At 39.6% G+C, this 19,102-nt stretch overlaps 1 protein-coding gene across 1 annotated transcript; it reads left to right on the plus strand.

Moving 5' to 3' along the window:
• The first annotated feature begins 15,762 nt into the window (after positions 1-15,762).
• On the plus strand, positions 15,763-18,203 carry LOC121396176 (N-formyl peptide receptor 2-like). Its single transcript, XM_041570740.1, has 2 exons — positions 15,763-15,889; positions 16,689-18,203. The coding sequence occupies exons 1-2, from the start codon at positions 15,819-15,821 to the stop codon at positions 17,752-17,754; spliced, it is 1,137 nt and encodes a 378-aa protein (XP_041426674.1). The 5' UTR covers positions 15,763-15,818; the 3' UTR covers positions 17,755-18,203.
• Positions 18,204-19,102: the final 899 nt, after the last annotated feature.

Here is a 19,102-nt window from a genome sequence, read left to right on the forward strand (position 1 = left end):
GGGCAACAAGGGCTCTTTTTCAAGTGTGTACAAATCAAAGTGAAAAAGTGCTTTAAAGAGTCAGACAGGAAGCCCCACCTCTTAATCAATGATGTGAACCACAGTTAACCCTTACCACTGTGGAGTATTATAATCAGGTTTAAATACAATTAAAATATTAGCACAAACAGTGTATATAAATATTAGATTAACTGCATAAAATTTGTATAAAAAGTCCATGGATATCAAAAATTCCCGGCTCAATCCGTAATGCCAAAACTTGTTAACCAATAAAATACGATCATCTCAAACGATTTCCTCATGAAATAGTGAAGTCAAACGAAACATTAATATAGATAAAAACGATAAATAAATGACTTGTGAGAACTGCTCATCAAAAGAGCCTACCCTAAGGTCACCTTGTTTCAACTGCCTTAATAGAAATTGCTCACATTTTACAAAAGGTCTTACCCTTAGCCGATACTCTCAACAAAGTATTCTAATCAAAGCTGTGGTCAATATCTGTGAAGAAAGAGTAAAGGTGGCCATACACGGGCCGATAAAGCTTCCAACAGACCGAGTCGGCGGCTTATTGGCCCGTGTATAGGGCCCCCCGACGGGCTTCCCCGATCGAGATCTGACTGAAAGTTGGCCAAATCTCGTTCGGATGGGACTAAAAATCCTGTCGAATCGTGATCGCATATGTTCGTGGATGCGGTCCCGCGAACGGACCGCCCGTAAAGCCACCATTAGGATCCGATTGTTGGGCCCTAGGGCCCACGATCGGATCAGCCCGATATTGCCCACCTCAAGGTCATCGCCAAATGAGCGGATTTCTCTGTGTATGGTCACCTATACATGCATAAACAATATACAGTAACTATAAAAAGGGAGATAAGCTCCAAAAATCATTCGAGCCTGCAGGAGCCAATGTATTCATTCTTTTTATCCAATACGCTTCCCATTGTCCAAGGGATTTTCTTACATTGCCTCCCCTACTAGTCTGTGTTATCTTTTCAAGTACCAGCCATCTAAGCTGGCTTACATTATGGCCCTGGTTATGAAAATTAGTGATGGGCGAATTAGTCCCATTTCGCTTCGAAATGGCAAAAAATTAGCAGAAAATCGTGAAATAGGAAACAAAATTCTCAAAAAAAATCGTGAAATTCTAACGTTTTCACTCAAAAAACGTGAAATTCGAAAGTTTTCACAAAAAAATGTGAAATTTGAAGGATTTCACTCGAAAATCATGAAATTTTAAGGATTTCACTCGAAAATCATGAAATTTGAAGGATTTCACAAAAAAATCATGAAATTTTAAGGTTTTCACAAAAAAATTGTGAAAATCGGACATTTTCACGAAAAAATCAGGAAAACCGGAAATTGAGACCGGCGAATTTTCACAGGAGATTTGCAAATTTATTCCCTGCCGGCGAAACGCTAGAATTTGCCACAAATTCGTGCCAGGTGAATTTATTCGCCCATCACTAATGAAAATGTCTCGAGAGGTGTGTCAGTAGCTGTATTCGTTTTGTAGTTCCTTATAGTATTTCTGTTCTTTAATTCGCTCCTTGACCATTCTGATAGTTTGTCCTATATATGCCACGCCACAAGGGCATTTCAGCATATACACTACAAATTTTGTCTCGCAAGTAAAAAAGTTTTTTATCTTTATGGGAGTACCCTTCGTCGGATGATTAACTGGTCTACTTTTCATTACTGATGAGCAACACACACAACTAAGGCTTGGAAAAGTGCCTTTTCTTAATGTTTTAGTAGATGTGATGCCATTTTGGTTGCAGTCAGAGGGACAGAGTAAATCTCTCAGTGATCTGCCTCTTTTGTTGTTTAAAAAGACCCCCATATTGTTTATCTTTCTCAGAATAGGCCAATATTTTTTTATAATTTTCTCAATACATTTACTTTGTTTTCCATATTTCGTAACAAAAGGGACCCTTTCCATATCACTTTTCACTTTCCCTTTTGTTTGTAATAACTCCTCCCGGTCTAACTGATTAACCTCCTGCATGAGGGGTGACAACTTTTTCTTTTTGTAACCTCCATTGAGGAATTTATGAGTGATATTCCGCATAGAGGACTGGAACGGCTCATTATTAGATGAAATCCGCCTTGCTCTTATATATTGTACCTCCGGAATAGCATTAATAATATGTGGATTGTGGAAGCTATCACAAGAGGGGAGGGTATTACGGTCCATAGTTTTGGAAAACATTTGCGTTAAAATTTGTTGGCCACAAAGTCTAATATTTACATCCAGGAATTTAATGGAGGTAGCTGAAATCTCACTGGTAAATTTATTAGTGGAATGTTTTTGATTCGCCTCATCAATCATTTGATGAAACAGCACTTCTGGTTCTCCAATACTTAATAATATGACTGTTATATGGACCTTTTATGAACAACTTCTGTTCCAAATAATGGACAAAAATATTGGCAAACGATGGGGCAACCGCTGCTCCCATCGACGTTCCCTGGCGTTGCCAGAAAAATTGGACTTTAATATAAGGCTGGATTGATTTTGAAATGTCGTGGAAAACTTGGACTTGAACTTTGCTGACCGCTAGGCTAATAAATCCTCCCAGCAGTGGCTTGTTAACCAATGTGATAGGAGGGGGTGGGGTTTGTACTTGTATTTCTTTTTTTGTATCACAAAGAGATGTTCACACTTGATAAAGAGCCATTAAGCTTGAAACATGTTGTGTTGTTAATAATCCCTGCGCTGAATGGTTTCATTACTCACCAACTGGATTGAATGTTTATACTGCAAGGGTTTCTGAGACCAGAATAAGACAAGAAGGGTAATTATACCAGTTGATTGACTTTATACTCAAAGGCAGGTTGCCTGCCTCAAATCATTTTAGTAGCTCTGCAGTTTATTTGATTCATTCAATATATTCAACAATGCTAATCAATAGTGATGGGCAAATTTATTCGGCAGGCGCAAATTTGCGGCGAATTTGCGCGATTCGCCGCCAGCGAATAAATTGGCGAAACGCCTGCGAAAATTCGCCGGCGCCAAATTTTTTTTTTCGAAAAACGAGACGCCGGCGCCGTTTCGTGAATTTTTCAGCGAACCGAAACGGCGCAAATTCGCCCATCACTACTAATCGATTTTAAGATGTGCATACTCCCAATAAATACATAATTATAAGTGATTGGTGAACCGGCTTCACTTATTTGAAAATTCGCTAAACGGCCAAAAATTCCCCAAATGCATTGAAATTAAAAAATTTTTTGATGTGCGACTATTTTTTTCGCTCATTGGACCATTTGAGTCTTTTTTTGCGTAGAAACCTGGCAAAACAAATTGTGCTCATCACTAATAATTAGCGATGGACGAATAAATTTGCCAGGTGCAAATTCACTGCAAATCTCCGCGTTTCGTAGCTGTCACGAGTAAACATTATTTGGAGAACTATTGACTTTAATGCAGGTGCCAAAATTGACGCGGGCATCAAAATTCACAAATTTTTCTGTTTCGCAGATTTTGCAGGAAATTCGCGAATTTTTCATTGAAGCGAAAATTGGACAAATTCGGACCCATCACTGCTAATAATTACAGCCTATAATAGATAATTATTGATATGTTACAAACAAGGTCATGGAGATAGATGGAGATACTGTCTAGATAGAGTTTCTGCTTTAGTTGATCTGCAAGATCGGGCCGGGGCATCAAAGCATAGCAGTGTATGGAACAGGAGAAACTGCCAGGCTTGAGATAACAAGTCCCCTGAGGACAGAATGTACCCATACAGCGTATTTAACAGCACTTTGTCTAACAGCGAATATTGTGCTCCTATGGAAAGGATATAGAATGTGACTTTAATTTCAGTTTCCGTTTTTGCCCTGTTAAGTCGAAGAAGCAACCGAAACCATACATTTACCTTTAATAAAACAATAGGAAAAAAGTATAAAAAAATATAAGTTTATACTCATACTGACCTTGTTGGTCCCTTCCTTTGAAGGAACAGTAAAGCCAAATAATGTATTGCATATTTCTGTATTGGAGAAGTTCACCTCTAGTATTAACCAAAGTGCAAGTACTGGTGGGTTTCTCAGTGGACGGCTGATTTGTATTGAGTGTGCTCAGATAGAAAGGACTTGCCCTGTCAGTTATAAGAAAACCAAACATTTAATGCAAATAAAAGAGTTTAATTGAACTCTTGTTGAAAAAGAGGGGTATACCTACTGTAATGTATGGTATCCCAAAACCCAGAGTAAACTCCAAGGTACTGGTCACAGCCTATAGCAGCCGTCTTTGGTTTTTGGAGGAGCCCTCCGCTACTCGGATGCCGCCAGGACTTAGCACGGGAGGACCAAGGGGAAAGCTCTGGACAGGCGAGGGAACCATAACGTTTAAATGGAATGGAAAACAAGGAGCGGGGTCAGGGGACAGGCCGGGTAAAAACCAAACAGACTGTATGGTGTAACAGAAGTGTAATCGAGGTCACAGGCCAGGGTCATACACAGATCAGAAGCGCATTACCAAACCAGAATGCGAAGAATAGTCAAACGCAGGCAGGGGTCACTTCAGGCAGCAGATTGGCAAGGTCAAGATCAGGCAGTGGTCAATAAACAGAATCAGATGCGAAGTCGCACCCAGGAACTATGGAACATAGACCTATACTAGGCAATGAGCTCCAGTAAGGGGTTTTATAGCAAGTCAAATGGCTTACACAAATCACCTGTGGCCAAATTGGCAATAGGTAAAACAACAATTACTAACAATTACAAAGCATAGCCAAAGGAGTGAACCAGAGCCTTAGCTGCACAAAAATGCCAGCTCCCTGGTTCAACTCCCCTTTAAAGGAATTATCATGGACTGGATATTTCTGGTTTGTTGAGCACTTTTCGTTTGGTTTCTTTCAATTTGCCTGTGGCCTCGTGGAATTATATGAACATGGAACATCTCTGTGACCTCTGATTTTGTTATATTGAATAGTAGGAGCTGCATTATACCCTGTATCAGTGCTGCCCAATAGTTTCCATATAGAGGCCACTTATTCATTACATTACAGAAGTAGGATTCAATTTATACCATGGCAATATCTTCAGATTAAGTTAGAGGAGCTATTGACCAGTCAAACATAAATATGTTTGAAGAGCCACCACTTGGACATCTTTGTCCTATATATTAGGGATGCATTGCTAGTATATATTGTGCGTAACATAATCCCACCCAACAAAATACAGTAAGATAAAGAAATGTAGCCATAAAAGTAAATACTTCATGCATTCCTACTTTCTATATTGAAAGCCTCAATATATTGTCACATGAAATAGAAGCACCTTTTTATATTGCAGTCATTTCACTGGAAAAAAGTGTGTGTATATGTGTCCAGTTATGTTCATGGAAAGGAGGACTTGGGACTTATTATGAGTGGGGGATGGGAATACATAAATCAGGGATATACTACCCACAAGTCCACAGGCATTGCAGTTTAATAAATGCTACTATCACACAATGTATAGACTGTATATATAAGTTCTTTGATCTTTCATCTAGGTTTTATATCCATGAAGCCAATCTTATGTTGCAGTCCCAGGTCAAATTACTTCTCTGTCCCAACAGCTACCCCTAAAAATGGCAATAAAGAGGCTTAAATGAAGTTTGTACTGTAATTCAGAATATTATGTGCAGTACCGATGGCATATCTGAAAGCTTCAGTAGATACAGATCAGTGCTTTGAGATGGAGAACCCATGTGACTCTTTTTCCTATGTGTGGTCTAAACTGTTGCTATCTTAGAAAAACAGAGCTCAATTTCAGACAAAAATAAAAAATGAATTATATAATGGACTGTGTTTTCTGTTGGGCATGAAAGGAAGAAGTTCACAAGGAGACGAGCAGATCTCAAAGGCTGAATTGGTAAGGACAATCTGCGGCAGTACAATCTAGTGAGACTGAACGCAGGACTGTTACATAAATGGGATCTTTTAGGTGAAGAACAAAGGTTCTTAATCTTAGGAATGAAAGGAACACTAGGGTTACTGGTAATGTTCTACCCTACATTTGCCTGATCTCAACCTCAACTACTATATAAAATACTAGTCACTTTACTTCTACTCTTGTTGTCTGACCGTTGAGGAATGTGCAGTAGAAGATGAAGGATCGTTAATTAATTAGAAACTGATGGTTTAACAGTTCTTGTATGTAATTAAGATAGTGATGAATACTTTTTTTATATACCAGCCATCATTTATTTTTCCACATCATTTGGTCTTTGATAGAATCTTTGGATTGTGGAATACTTTTTTCAAGTTATTCACTCATTTTAGCTGAACTGCTTCTAAGTGCAATGCTTTCCTGGTTGGGTTACTACACAAGTTGTTCAGCTGAGAAGCTCCTGTCCTTGACTTGTACTGATGGGGTCTAACACTGTGGCAATGTAATAAATGTCACAAAATTTGCACCAGTTGTAGTAAATTGAGCAAATGATTGGGTGTTTGCTTAGCTTGCTTGTTTGATGTGTCCTACTGGGATCCTGAGTTGGATTTCAAATGGACACTATTTGCACGGCGTTTGTATATTTTCCCTAGGTCTATATGGGCTTCTTCCCAAAACATAAACGCAGGGTTATATAGGAGATAAAACTACTACTGACTTTTGACTATAGTATAATTTTAGAAACTGTGCAATAATCACTGCATGTTAGATTATGAATTTTATCCATCCCAGTTTCTTAAGCTTTTGACTAATTTTTCTGCCATTTGTATATCAGGAGGCAGCTGAATATATTTTAGATCTTAGATTTCAATTACACTTACTGGTCCCTTTGTTTATTGACACTGTAGCACTGAAGTATCAGTATTGTGTGTATAGAATATACTCTAGCATTTCAAGCCTGTTTGCATTTCTACCATACTACTTGTTCCAGCAACTACAGACTGCAGTTACATGTGTTTATTGCCAGTTGACTTATGCATTGTAGAGAAACATTATATTCATATCATTGTAGAATTGAGCAATATGAATTCTGACTCCCAGCACCATGTCAGGCATCTTGCTCTTATCTTACATACAGAGATAATTATGTAATTGTTTTCTTGATGATATTACACAGGAATCAGATTGGGGGATCATGGACCAGATTGTTTAGTGTTGGGAAACTGGGCTTGAAGCTTCCAACTCACATTATAGGCACAAAGAACAGGGAGTCAGATACAGATCCGCTTGGATTCTCATTGGCTGATTGGTTGCTTGCTGTGGGGATTTGGGAGGCACGTTTTGAGAAAGTTTTGCTTGCAACTCCAATGTTGATGTACTACAGCTCCCAGCATGCCTCAACCTTCATTATATGTTCCATTATTCTGGGATTTGTAGTCCAGCAACAACTGAGCAAAGTGTGGTTGAGCAGTGCCGTGCAGGAGAGTTTACTTCCCCTTTAATATTTAAAAATGAATCACAGGCAGACCTACAAACATTTGAATATTACAATTATTGAAAATCAACATATCCATGAAAATTGCAAAAAGGTTAAAAGTTTGGGCAACGCATTGAACTCAGGGGGCAACAAAAATTTTGAAGGGTTAACCTCCCACCTCCCCAACCCAATCTGGTGTTGAAGTGATGATTTCAATTGTTACAACTTAATGCTTTTGAGTCTCCACTCCCCCCCCTCCATTGTGGCCTGTACCTTATCCGATGCTCCCTGACCCTAGTTGGCGCATGCTCTGTTGGCGAGCGTCTTCTAACATCGTTCATACCGATGCTGACGGCGGGATAAGCAGCAGGACTTGGGTGCTCTGGTATAATTGCACCAAATAGATTTTCTAGGTGATTTATGGAGTGGCTGGCTGCTGGCACAGGGGGAAAAAAGGTAATGCCATTCAAAGGGAGAATTTAGAGGGGGGTTGGGACGAGTGTAATTTTTTAAAAATCAAGGCTGTGCATCTGACATTTAAAGATATTCAACAGTCAATATGTGCAAAAGGGTGACATTTTTCTTCATGCAAGTGTTTTCTTTATTTAGCTGTCTCTTGCTTTAACATTTTTCCACATCGATGCATAATAACACAAGGACATGGGCAAAAGGCTCATAACATCATTATTAAATTGTTGCAACTATTTAAACAAAAAAAAATAAACAAAAAAATAAACAAAATAAACAAAAAAAAACCCAAAAAATCAAAAAGGCCTTTTTGATTTTTTGTTTATTTTGTTCCCCTGAGGAAGACCCTTAAGGTCGAAACGCATTGGGCTCACCTTATTATTTGATTTTTTGTATATTATTTTTGTATAATTTTTTCTTTTTTTTTGTAATAAATTCATTTGTTTTTCAAATCGCTTGTGCTATCCATTATCAATAATGAATGTAGTCACACAGCTATACACATGCTCATTATAGTCTCTATAACTCACACACAGTTTGTCAGACCTTCTTACACACAGTTGCCCTTACACACATCAACACTAACAGTTAATTTTACACACAGACATAGACACACACAAAGACACACATATACACTGGTATTCACACTCTGAGCTTAACACATCTGACAGATTCACACTCATCTGCCCTGGGAAAGAAGCTGCTTCATCAGAGACAAACACAGCTGAAAAGAATATAAACATATGAAAAGAGAATATAATTTATTTTAAAGAACAAGTCCTGGGGGGGAAGTGTCCCCCTTGCCCCTATCTGTGGACGCTCCTTGGTTGGAACACATGCACCAAAGAAGGAGTGGACCCTGGATAGAGCATCTGTATTACTCTTCTTAAAGCCTGGCTGATGTTTCACAGTAAAATGATATTCCTGTAGGGCCAAGAACCATCGGGCAACCCTTCTATTTGTTTCTTTCTTTTGGTACATCCACTTTAGGAGGGCATGATCTGTTATCAACGCAAATTCTCAATACCTGAGTTCCTCTAGTGCCCACTTTATAGCAAGACACTTTTTTTCCCCCACTGCATAACTTTTCTCATGATCATTTAATTGTCTGCTAATATATAGCACTGGGTGCTCCTCCCCATTTTGTAGCTGTGAGAGAGCTGCACCTACACCCACTTCTAAAGGATCTATTTTCACCATGAAAGATTTTGAAAAATCTGGTGCAAAGAGTACTGGCTTAGTACACAAAGCACCCTTCAATGCCTGAAAGGACTGCTCTACCTCAGGGGTCCACTTTATCATTATCAATTGTAGGATATTGGTGTCAAAAGGGCCCAATATTGTGTGTATTTTACCAGCATTAGGCTGGTGAAGTATAAACTCCAGGGAAAAGTCTGTGTGGCTACAGAAAGTAATGCTGTTTAATTCTATTCTGGATTTGGAAAAGCTGGATAGTGGGTCCCTGGAGTAAATGGAAGAGAGCAGGGTGGGCTTCCATTCCTTGATTCAGTAAGGGTTTTCAGCTGCCAAGCTAGAGGCAGTTAACTAATTAAGCTACAGGTGAGCTGTGGTTAAAAGGAGGTGTGGAGCAACACCTCAAGGCTTCTTCCCCGGGATATCGCCTGGAGCTGGAGGAGGGTGTGGGGCCATGTGAGGACCTTCTTGAGTGAAGGAAGGTGCCTGTGTGTAGCTGGGAAGGAGAGGGATTCCCTGCTGATGTGTTTGAAAGAGAGCTCTAAAGGACTGGAGAGGATAAGAAAACCCCCTCCCAGGAGACAAGTGTATCTTGGGTGTGCCCAGAGAGGATTCTGGGATTTGTGGTCCACCAAAAGCCAGTGCTAAGGAGTTACAGTTAACACCAGTGAGGGTGTGAATTGGGACTGTTAATGCTTATGTGAAGTGAATGTTATCCCCAATGTGAAGCCAGTGGGCTGAAGATTTGTGTTTTTGCCAAATAAAAGTCAGCAAAGCTGCATTTAAACTTAAAGGCGGTGTCAGTCTCCATTCTCTGTGCTGAAAACTGTGCCGGGGCCTTGGGGTTTCTCTACCTGAAGCTCACACAATTCTTTGCCTTTTGTATGATCGGTTAAGGGAGCTGCAAAAGTGGAAACGTTTGGAATAAATCTCCTATAATATAATTCCCAAGAAAGCACAGACTTGTTTCTTATTCATGGGATGTGGCCACTCTTGTATGGCATCTGTTTTGTTTACCTGAGGTTTAACAATGCCACTTCCTATGTTGTAACCCAGATACTTTGCCTCCTCTAGCCCAATTCTGCACTTTTTAGGATTGACTGTCAACCATACAGAATGGAGAGCATCCAACACAGCCTGAACTTTCACCAAATTTGAGCCCCTGTCAGTGATGTGAATTACGACATTGTCTAAGTGAGCTGTTGCATATCGTTTCCGAGGTTTCAAAATTTTGTCCATTGAAAATTGGCAGGAGCATTTTGTAAACCAAAAGGCATTACTTTATATTAGAATGCACCATCCAAACTTACAAAAGCAGCTTTCTCCTTTCTCTCTGGGAAAGGGGTATCTGTTATTAACCTTTGGTGAGATTTAAGGTAGTCAAGTAGCGAGCACCCCCTAGTCTGTCGATGAGCTCATTGAACCCTGGACATAGGGTAAGTGTCTAATTTTGACACCGCATTTAGTTTGCGAAAGTCATTGCAAAATCTCCAGCTACCATCTGGTTTAGGGACAAGCACTATTGGACCAATCACTAGATGCTTCTTCAATCACCCCTAAATCTAGCATCTTTTTTACTTCACTATAGCCTTCCTTCTGGCCTCTAGAATTCTATAGGGCTTAAAATGAACTCAAACCCCAGGTTCCGTGACAATATCATGCTCTACAATGTTAGTTTGCCCGTGTAAATCAGAGAAAACATCCCTGTTCCTCATGAGGAATTATTTTACCTCCTGTTTTCGCACAGCAGATAATTCTTCACCTATATTAACCTCAGACATTAAAGGATCCCTTGTGGACACAGTCTTGGGTAATTGAGCAAATCCAGTAGCTAAAACCTCCCTATATTTCCAGTGTTTCAACAGATTCACATATCTGTTCTGTCTTTCTTTTACCTGGCTGATAACTTTGTAATTCACATCTCCAACATTTTCCTTTATCTCAAACGGTCCCTGCCAAGAAACTTGATTTCCACTGTGGAAACACCAAAACTCGGTCCCCAGGAGAATATGTAAGTAATTTGCATTTTTGATTGTACACTCTTTGTTGCATGGTTTGGGGCTGAATCATATGTTCTTTTACGACATGATAGCGGCAATCCTGTCCTGCAATTGGGAGATATGTTCAATAACACTTTTATGAGGAGTGACCTCGCCCTCCCATGTCTCTTTAGTGCTATCCAAAAGTCCCCTGGGATATCTGCCATATAACAACTCAAACTGAGAATATCCCGTAGAGGATTGAGGGATTTCTCTGATCACAAACATAAGTTGATCCCAATTTTTCTCATCTTTGTCTATGACTTTCCTCAACATGGCCTTTAATGATTATTGAAACGCTCTACAAGACCATCTGTCTGAGGGTGATAGACTTAGGTTCTGAGTTGGGTGACTTTAAACAATTTCCATAGTTCTTTGGTTCCCCGGGACATGAACGTGGTACCTTGATCCGTAAAGATATCCTTGGGGATGTCGACTCTGCTAAACACCTGCACCAACTTTCTGGCAATAACTTTAGCAAACATATTACATAGTGGGATGGCCTTTCGCAAATGGTATAATCCTAATAACCAGGATATGCTGGTTTTACCAACGAAGTCCATGGCTATTCTTTCAAAAGGAAGTAGGGACCTCAATAATGGGAAGTGGCACAAGGGGACTACGGAAATGTACCATAGGGGCAGAGATTTGGCACTCTGGACAAGATTCACAGTACTTTTTAATTTTCTCTACTACCCCGGGCCAGTAAAACGTTTAAAATACTCGTTTGGCCATTTTCTCACTACCCAGATGTAGTACCCCATCACTTGGCCATGGGCGAGGTCCAATACAGACTGCCTATATGGATTGGGAATCACAAGCTGTTCTATTACTTAATTAGCCTTTTTAGACATACAATACAAAAGATTCCCTTAAGTGCAAAATAGGGAAAGCAGACCCCCCATCATTGGGCTCTCTAGGCTTACCATCAATCATCATAACATTTTCCCGAGCCCTAATAAGGATGTATCTAGCTGCTTGCATTTGTTGTTGCTGTAAAGCTTGTTTCTCTCTTGGCTGAAGGCAGGCATTTGTCTCTCTCTGGACAGTATACTCTTCAAGCAACTGCGTCATGATTGCCTTAATATGTACAACATTGTTTTATTACACTAAGTCCAGAAATTTTGTACTGGCCCATTCAAACCCTATGCTTTAAGTTTTTCTGTGCCAGTGCATCGTCCAACATATTTGAGATTCAGGTTAGTAGGGATCAATAGCACAGCACTGTTTAGCACACAAAAGTGAGTCGAAAGCTTAGCTGTCTTTTATTATAAAGAAAATTTGCTACCACTACGCTAATTCACCAATACGCAAAGTTGCGCCCTTTCTTTGGCAGTGCAAACATTTTATAGCGAAGATGCGCTAGCGTTCGTTTGTGCCTAGCGAAAATTCACTAGTGATCTTGCGCTTAGGCCATAAAGTTATATGGACGTCTTTATTATAAACATTGGCGCAAATGCTTAAAATTTTTATTACACAAGTCCAGGGAACCTTAATAAAGACAAGAGAGTTAATATAATGCCCTACACATGAGCCCACTGTAAAATGAATGTTCCATATGTTATAAAATGTCTGGAGAAAACCAGTTACCCAAAAAAGTAAGTTAGGACTTTTGCAGCCAATCCCACTTAAAAAAAGAAAAAGTTGCCAGCGTTTTTTGATATGATGTAACAGAAGATTGAGGACGATGTATCTGCTTTAAAGCACTTCACCTGGTCTGAGGTGGAGAAGTCAACTCTGGTGAAAGAGGTAACGTTCAGTAAAATCTGCACTTTAGTGTATTTGCAGAGTAACGTTTGTTCACTAGAGTGAAAAGCCGCCCGGCGATAGAGTGTGAATGACCACTATCGATGGCCCCGTTCGCTGGTGAATTGGCACCTGCATCTGTTAGTGGCTTGTTGATGTCCCTGCGGGTGCCCCATAGTCCCACACTGGGAAAGCAGTTTAAATTAGCCCATCTGAGTGCAAGAAAACCTGGACAGGCTACACAGTCCGGAACCATTCTGAAACCTGGGACAAACATAAACTGGGTCCAGGAGTTTCATCTTTTATTCTCCTCTGTGACTTCTCTGCCCTACTCATGAAACCTGGATATTTAACAGATCGAAGTTAGAGAAATGTGTAATATTATTCTGAATGGTGTATGCAATTTTAATGACCTATCTGTAAGCTTTTGTAGATACTTTTTCATTATATATCTTACTGTGTTTTTTGCTGGATATGAAAAGAAAGAGCTCCAAAATGGTAGAGCTGATCCATTCAACTGTTAAGGACCATCTGGGGCAATAAAGACTGGTGAGATAATGAATAAGCAGGGCTGTTACATTAATGTTTTTTTTTTTTTAGGTTAAGTACAAATGATCTGTGTTGGTTGTTGGAAAGAAAAGAACACTAGTGGAACTGGCAATATTCACCAACCCCTTGGCTATTGCTTCCATTGGCCTGAAAGCAGGTGCTTATTTTTTTAATTACTGGCTTGGAGGCAAGTTATGGTTGCTTAGAAACCAGATGTACTGCTAAATAGAGCCTCCTGTAGGTTGCCAATCCACATAGTGGCTACCAATAGCCAATCACAGCCCTTATTCTAACCACCCGGGACCCTTTTTCACGTTCATGTTCAACTTTTTTTACAATTCAAGGGCTCCGAGGTAAAAAAAATGTTTAGGATCCCTGATCTAGGGTGCTCAGGGAATTGTAATCTGTAGGACAGTAGCCCATGTATCTAGTATTCTCCCAATATGGTAATCAGACTGCAACTCCACAGCATGTGAATGGAAGTCCCATTATCTAGCATACAATTGGTGCATGTGTCCGCGTTTACTGTATATAGTGCAAGTAGACCGGGTTATAATATGCCATTTGAAAAACATATATCTGGATCATTTATAGGCCGTAGTTTGGGGGATACAATTTGAACAGCTTTTTAGACTTCCTGCAACTGCCAACATACATCGTGGCTATGAGAGCCTTGGCATGGCCTCTACTGAGGTAGATTAGTGGATGCATACAAATACGTTTTTGGTGTTTTGAAATGCTTTTAAGAGACTGAGAAAAATTGCCAGCGCATGGTTTGTCTTTAAAAATAATTGTTACAAAAAATTAGGTGTTCGTACCACACTTTGGCCAAAATATGTAAGCTCATGTGCCACGTCAAGGCGCCTCATTGTGCATGAGTCCTACACTATTTGTGAGCAAGTATGTAATGCATTTAAAATCAAGTCCCCCAGCAAACAGTGTGACTAAGTAGTAAGATAAACAGTGAACTTACCCTTAAATCAGAAGCTCTAGTGAGAAAGCAGGAAGCTTTTAAGCCCCAACATACACCTGTGCTAGCGCTCGGTCTCACCCACAATCTGGAATTGACCAGCTGCTATAAATTATAAAAATCCAATATTTGTACACAACAATAGTGATGGGCGAATTTATTCGCCAGGCGCGAATTTGCGCATTTCGCCGCCAGCGAATAAATTTGCGAAACGCCTGCGAAAATTTGCGTCAAAAAATCGCCTGCGTCAAAAAAAATTTTTTCACTGGTGTTGGAAAAAACAGACGCCGGCGTCAAAAACGAGATGCCAGCGACGTTTTGTGAATTTTTTGCCATTTCGCGAATTTCGCACATTTTTTGCAGAAACGTCGCCAATTCGAAATATAACTGCAAATCCATGCCTGGCAAAAAAATTCGCTCATCACTAGTGATGGGCGAATTTGCGCTGTTTCGCTTCGCCGAAAAATTCGTGAAACGGCGCCGGCGTCTCGTTTTTGACACCGGTGCCCGTTTTTGACGCCGGCGCCCGTTTTTTCGACGCTGGCACCCGTTTTTGGCGCCGGCGTCCGTTTTTCGAAAAAATTTTGTTTATGCCGGCGAATCTTTACCGCGAATTTTCGCGGGCGTTTCGCGAATTTATTCACGAAAACATAATTCTGTCTCTTTATAGGTCCCTGGTGAGGCCTCATCTGGAGTATGGGGGCAGTTTTGGACTCCAGTCCTTAAGAGGGATATAAATGAGCTGGAGAGAGTGCAGAGACTAAGTGCAACTAAACTGCTTCGAGGGAATTTAAGAAATTAAAATTTTGAGGGTAGAATGTCACGTTTGGGTTGTTCACTCTGGAGAAAAGATGCTTGTGAGGCGACATGATTACTCTTCATAAGTACATTAGAGGGCATTATAGACAACTAGCAGGAGGTCTATTATTCCATAAAATGCATCATCGGACCAGAGGCCTCCCCTTCAGACTAGAGGAAAAGAACTTTCATATGAAGCAACGTAGGTGGTTCTTCACGGTGTCGACAGTGATGTTGTGGAATTCACTGCCAATTATGTTGTTATGCTGATTCTGTTAATGCTTTTAGGAGGGGCTTAGATGATTTTTTGGACAAACATAATATCCAAGGATATCGTGATACTAAAAAACATAGTAGATGAAATTGGTTCAGTCAAAAGATAGCATGAGATGCAAAAATAAGGGGAAAACAATGTACTTTTCCACTGAAGTGACTTTAACGGTATCCACCTGTTATTATGCAAGAGGGGCAGATTTGGGCCCAGAAACTCTGAAGTCTGCCCCATGTGATGCCAGACACAGAGGATTAGCAATTATGTTCAAGTTTACTATTAAAATAAAAGAGTTTCTGGGCCAAAATCTGCCCCTCTTGCAATGTGATATTTCTGTAAAATGGCATCCGGTTGCTGAACTCTCTGACTCAACAACAAAGCTTACATTTCTGTGGTTATTAATGTTCATTATTAATTAGTATGGTTTTGTTTTTCAGATCCTCTCCTATCCATCCTCCAGTTATCTATTCACACAACGGCCTGGTGCTAGGGTAAGTAGCTTTAAAAAAAATATTCTGACAATAAAAACCCCATAAAGAATACAACATATTTGCAACGTGACATAATACATATTTTGGCCTGAAGAAGAGCTTCCTGGAAAAGATAGATTTGATATTGGTTTATTTTCCTGCACAACATCTAGAGTGTTCAGGGAATTGTAATCTGTAAAACAGTAGCCCATGTATCTAGTATTTTCTTCCAATATGGTGTAATCAGACTGCAACTCCACAGCATGTGTATGTCCCATTTTCTAGAATACACTTGGTGCATGTGTCCGTATTTATGGCCAGATCTGAATTTTCTTGGGGTGGCATTTTGTTCTAATAATAATATGGTTTATGTGGGTGCCAAAAATAATAATCAAATCTTAAAGTTAATCATGGGGAATATTCTCACAATTCACCCCAGTCATAGGGTGTAAGTCCAAGTCAACATTTCAAAAAAGAAAAATGTGAGCGTCCCCCAAAATAATGAATCAATCAGTTAAAAAAAATGAAAAATTTATTAGGACATCAGAGCAAGACCTAATGCGTTTCGTGCCTGCTGGGGCACTTACTCATAGGTTTTTTGTTTTACCCAAATGTACAGTATTTATTTTCTGATCTAGAGGAGCCTGAAAATACAGTTCGACATTTCATTGAGCACTGAAAGTCATTATTCTGCACGGAATCATGTGCTCCATTAAGACCAAGCAACTATTTTTCAAACTGTATAATAAACAGTTCCTTTCTAAAACATGTTTTGTTTCCTTATAATTAATTTATCTCTGCATTTTACTAAACATCACAGGTTGGCTCTGAATATGGAATACATGCTGTCTCTGAACTTCACCAACTCGTCCCCTGACAGTTACAATGAAGAGGAATATGACAATGGAATTGAACGCTGGAGACAAACACTGGTCATAACATGTTTCAGCATAACATTCCTTTTGGGAACAGTGGGCAATGGACTGGTTATATGGATCGCCGGATTCCGAATGAAAAAGACAGTTAATTCCTTCTGGTTTCTTAACCTCAGCATTGCCGACTTTTCTTTCTGTCTTTTTCTTCCTCTACACATACTTGATTGGGCAATGGATGGCCACTGGCCCTTAGGGCAAGTAATTTGCAAAGTCATGTTTACTAGCCTTTTCCTAAACATGTCCGTCAGTATCTTTTTCTTAATGGCCATCAGTGTGGATCGCTGCACCTCTGTTCTGTGCCCTGTATGGTCGAAAAATCATAGATCTGTAAAGTTAGCTAGGAACATCTCAGTGATAATCTGGCTCTCGTGCTTGGCCCTCAGCTCTCCTTATGTTGCTTTTTATGATGTTGAGCATTACGCAGACAATAATATTACTTATTGTACAGTCACATATGCAGCCTGGGATAACACAACTTTCTTTGATTACCAGACATGGTTTCTAAGGCACAAAGCTATGTATATCACCAGATTTATATCAATGTTCCTGATCCCATTTTCAGTCATCCTTGTTTGCTATGGGCTCATTGCATTCTGGATTAGAAGAAGCAGCAAACACCTTGGGTCTAGTCGAACATTTAAGATTATAGTTACAGTTGTCCTTTGCTTCTTTTCCTGCTGGTTTCTTTACCATTTGTGGCCTCTCCTTGAATTGATGGAGGTTGACATGAACTGGCCCTTTGATATTATAATGTATGATCTTGGCCACTGCTTGGCTTACTTTAACTGCTGTCTCAACCCAATGATTTATGTCTTTGCTGGCAGAGAATTTAAAAGATCATTAAGGAAGTCAATCCCATTTCTTCTGGAAAGCACATTCAGAGAGAGAGGTGAACCTCTTGAAACACAAGATGACACTGTAGGAACTGAACTGATGACATACCATGCATGAAAACTCCATGTCAGTTATACAAAAGTGGTTCGGCTGAATTTGATTTCTAATACATATAGATGTATGTAGTGTTATCCCTAAACTATATATTAGGATACCCCAGATCATTATTAAATGAGATTTATTTTATTTAGAGTTGTAAAGCTTAAAGACAGCTTGTATGGATTAACAGCTCAGTAGTTGGCTTTATGTATTAAGTATATTTATCAATGTGTTTTTCAGAAAATGGACACACTCAGCAAATATCTTGTGTGACATTTATATCATTTTATATTATTCTTTGCTTATATCTTCAAAAACTGCCTTAATACAACCAGTAAGTAATACAAAGTTACTGTACCATGGGGACTACTTCATGTAAATTAACAAATGATACGTAACTGATTTTTTTGCCACCACCCTGGTGCCAAGGTGGTACATCACAATATTTCCGACTTACAGGTCCTGAGTCCCATTTGCAAGGTGAAAGGGTACTGGGAATTTTCTTCTCTGGCAGTGCCTCCACCTAATGGGATCCGGGAATACACCTGCGGGTGGCCCCATTAGGAATAACATGCAACACACACTTTGCTTTTATAAAAACAACAACTTTATATAAAGAAAGTGTAATTTAAAGGGTAAGTAAAACACATTTACAGCAGAAATCCTCCAGCAGTAATGGCTGACTGAGCACATGGTAATCTCCTTTTATAGGGCACAGCAGCGACACCTTGTGGCTGCTTTTGGGATCAGCCATGCTGCACCAATCCAAGGGCTCTGTCCCTGGGAAACCCCATATCTCAGCCATACAGGGGATTTCCAGACCATGAGGTCTCAGACCGTAGGGGATTAACACAACGGGTCCCTACAGGTATGAAAAAAAAATCCCTATAAATCTTCTAATTAAATTACATACAGTATCAATAAATATCAATATACAATGGACAATGGAGGCCTCAGTGACATATTTGTTTGTTTTACTAAGTTTAAGAATCTGCAATAATCACGTAGACATCTGCCTTTCTATAACCTCTTTCTATACCCCCTACTCCTGCTATCAAAGACAAGACAGACAAATGCTAGAACCGTTTTATTTTTATGTAGGGAAAATTAGTGATTCACTGATTACGAATATAATACAGGGCATTGAAGCTTTTGTGCTAAATATCAGTTAATCACGTATCTGTTTTATCTCGATGTATGTAGGCAGTCTCAATCACAGAACCCAAAAGAACCCTTCTCAATATAATTTATCAATAATGTGCATTCAAAGTAAAAGTTGTTAAACCTGGACAATTTTAATAAAAAATACTTTTTTAAAAATGTTTTACCTTATTCTAAACACTTTAAAGAAGTTCTGTTATCCTAA

This window comes from Xenopus laevis, chromosome 7S, assembly GCF_017654675.1.
Source record: "Xenopus laevis strain J_2021 chromosome 7S, Xenopus_laevis_v10.1, whole genome shotgun sequence".
Taxonomy (NCBI): Eukaryota; Metazoa; Chordata; class Amphibia; order Anura; family Pipidae; genus Xenopus; species Xenopus laevis.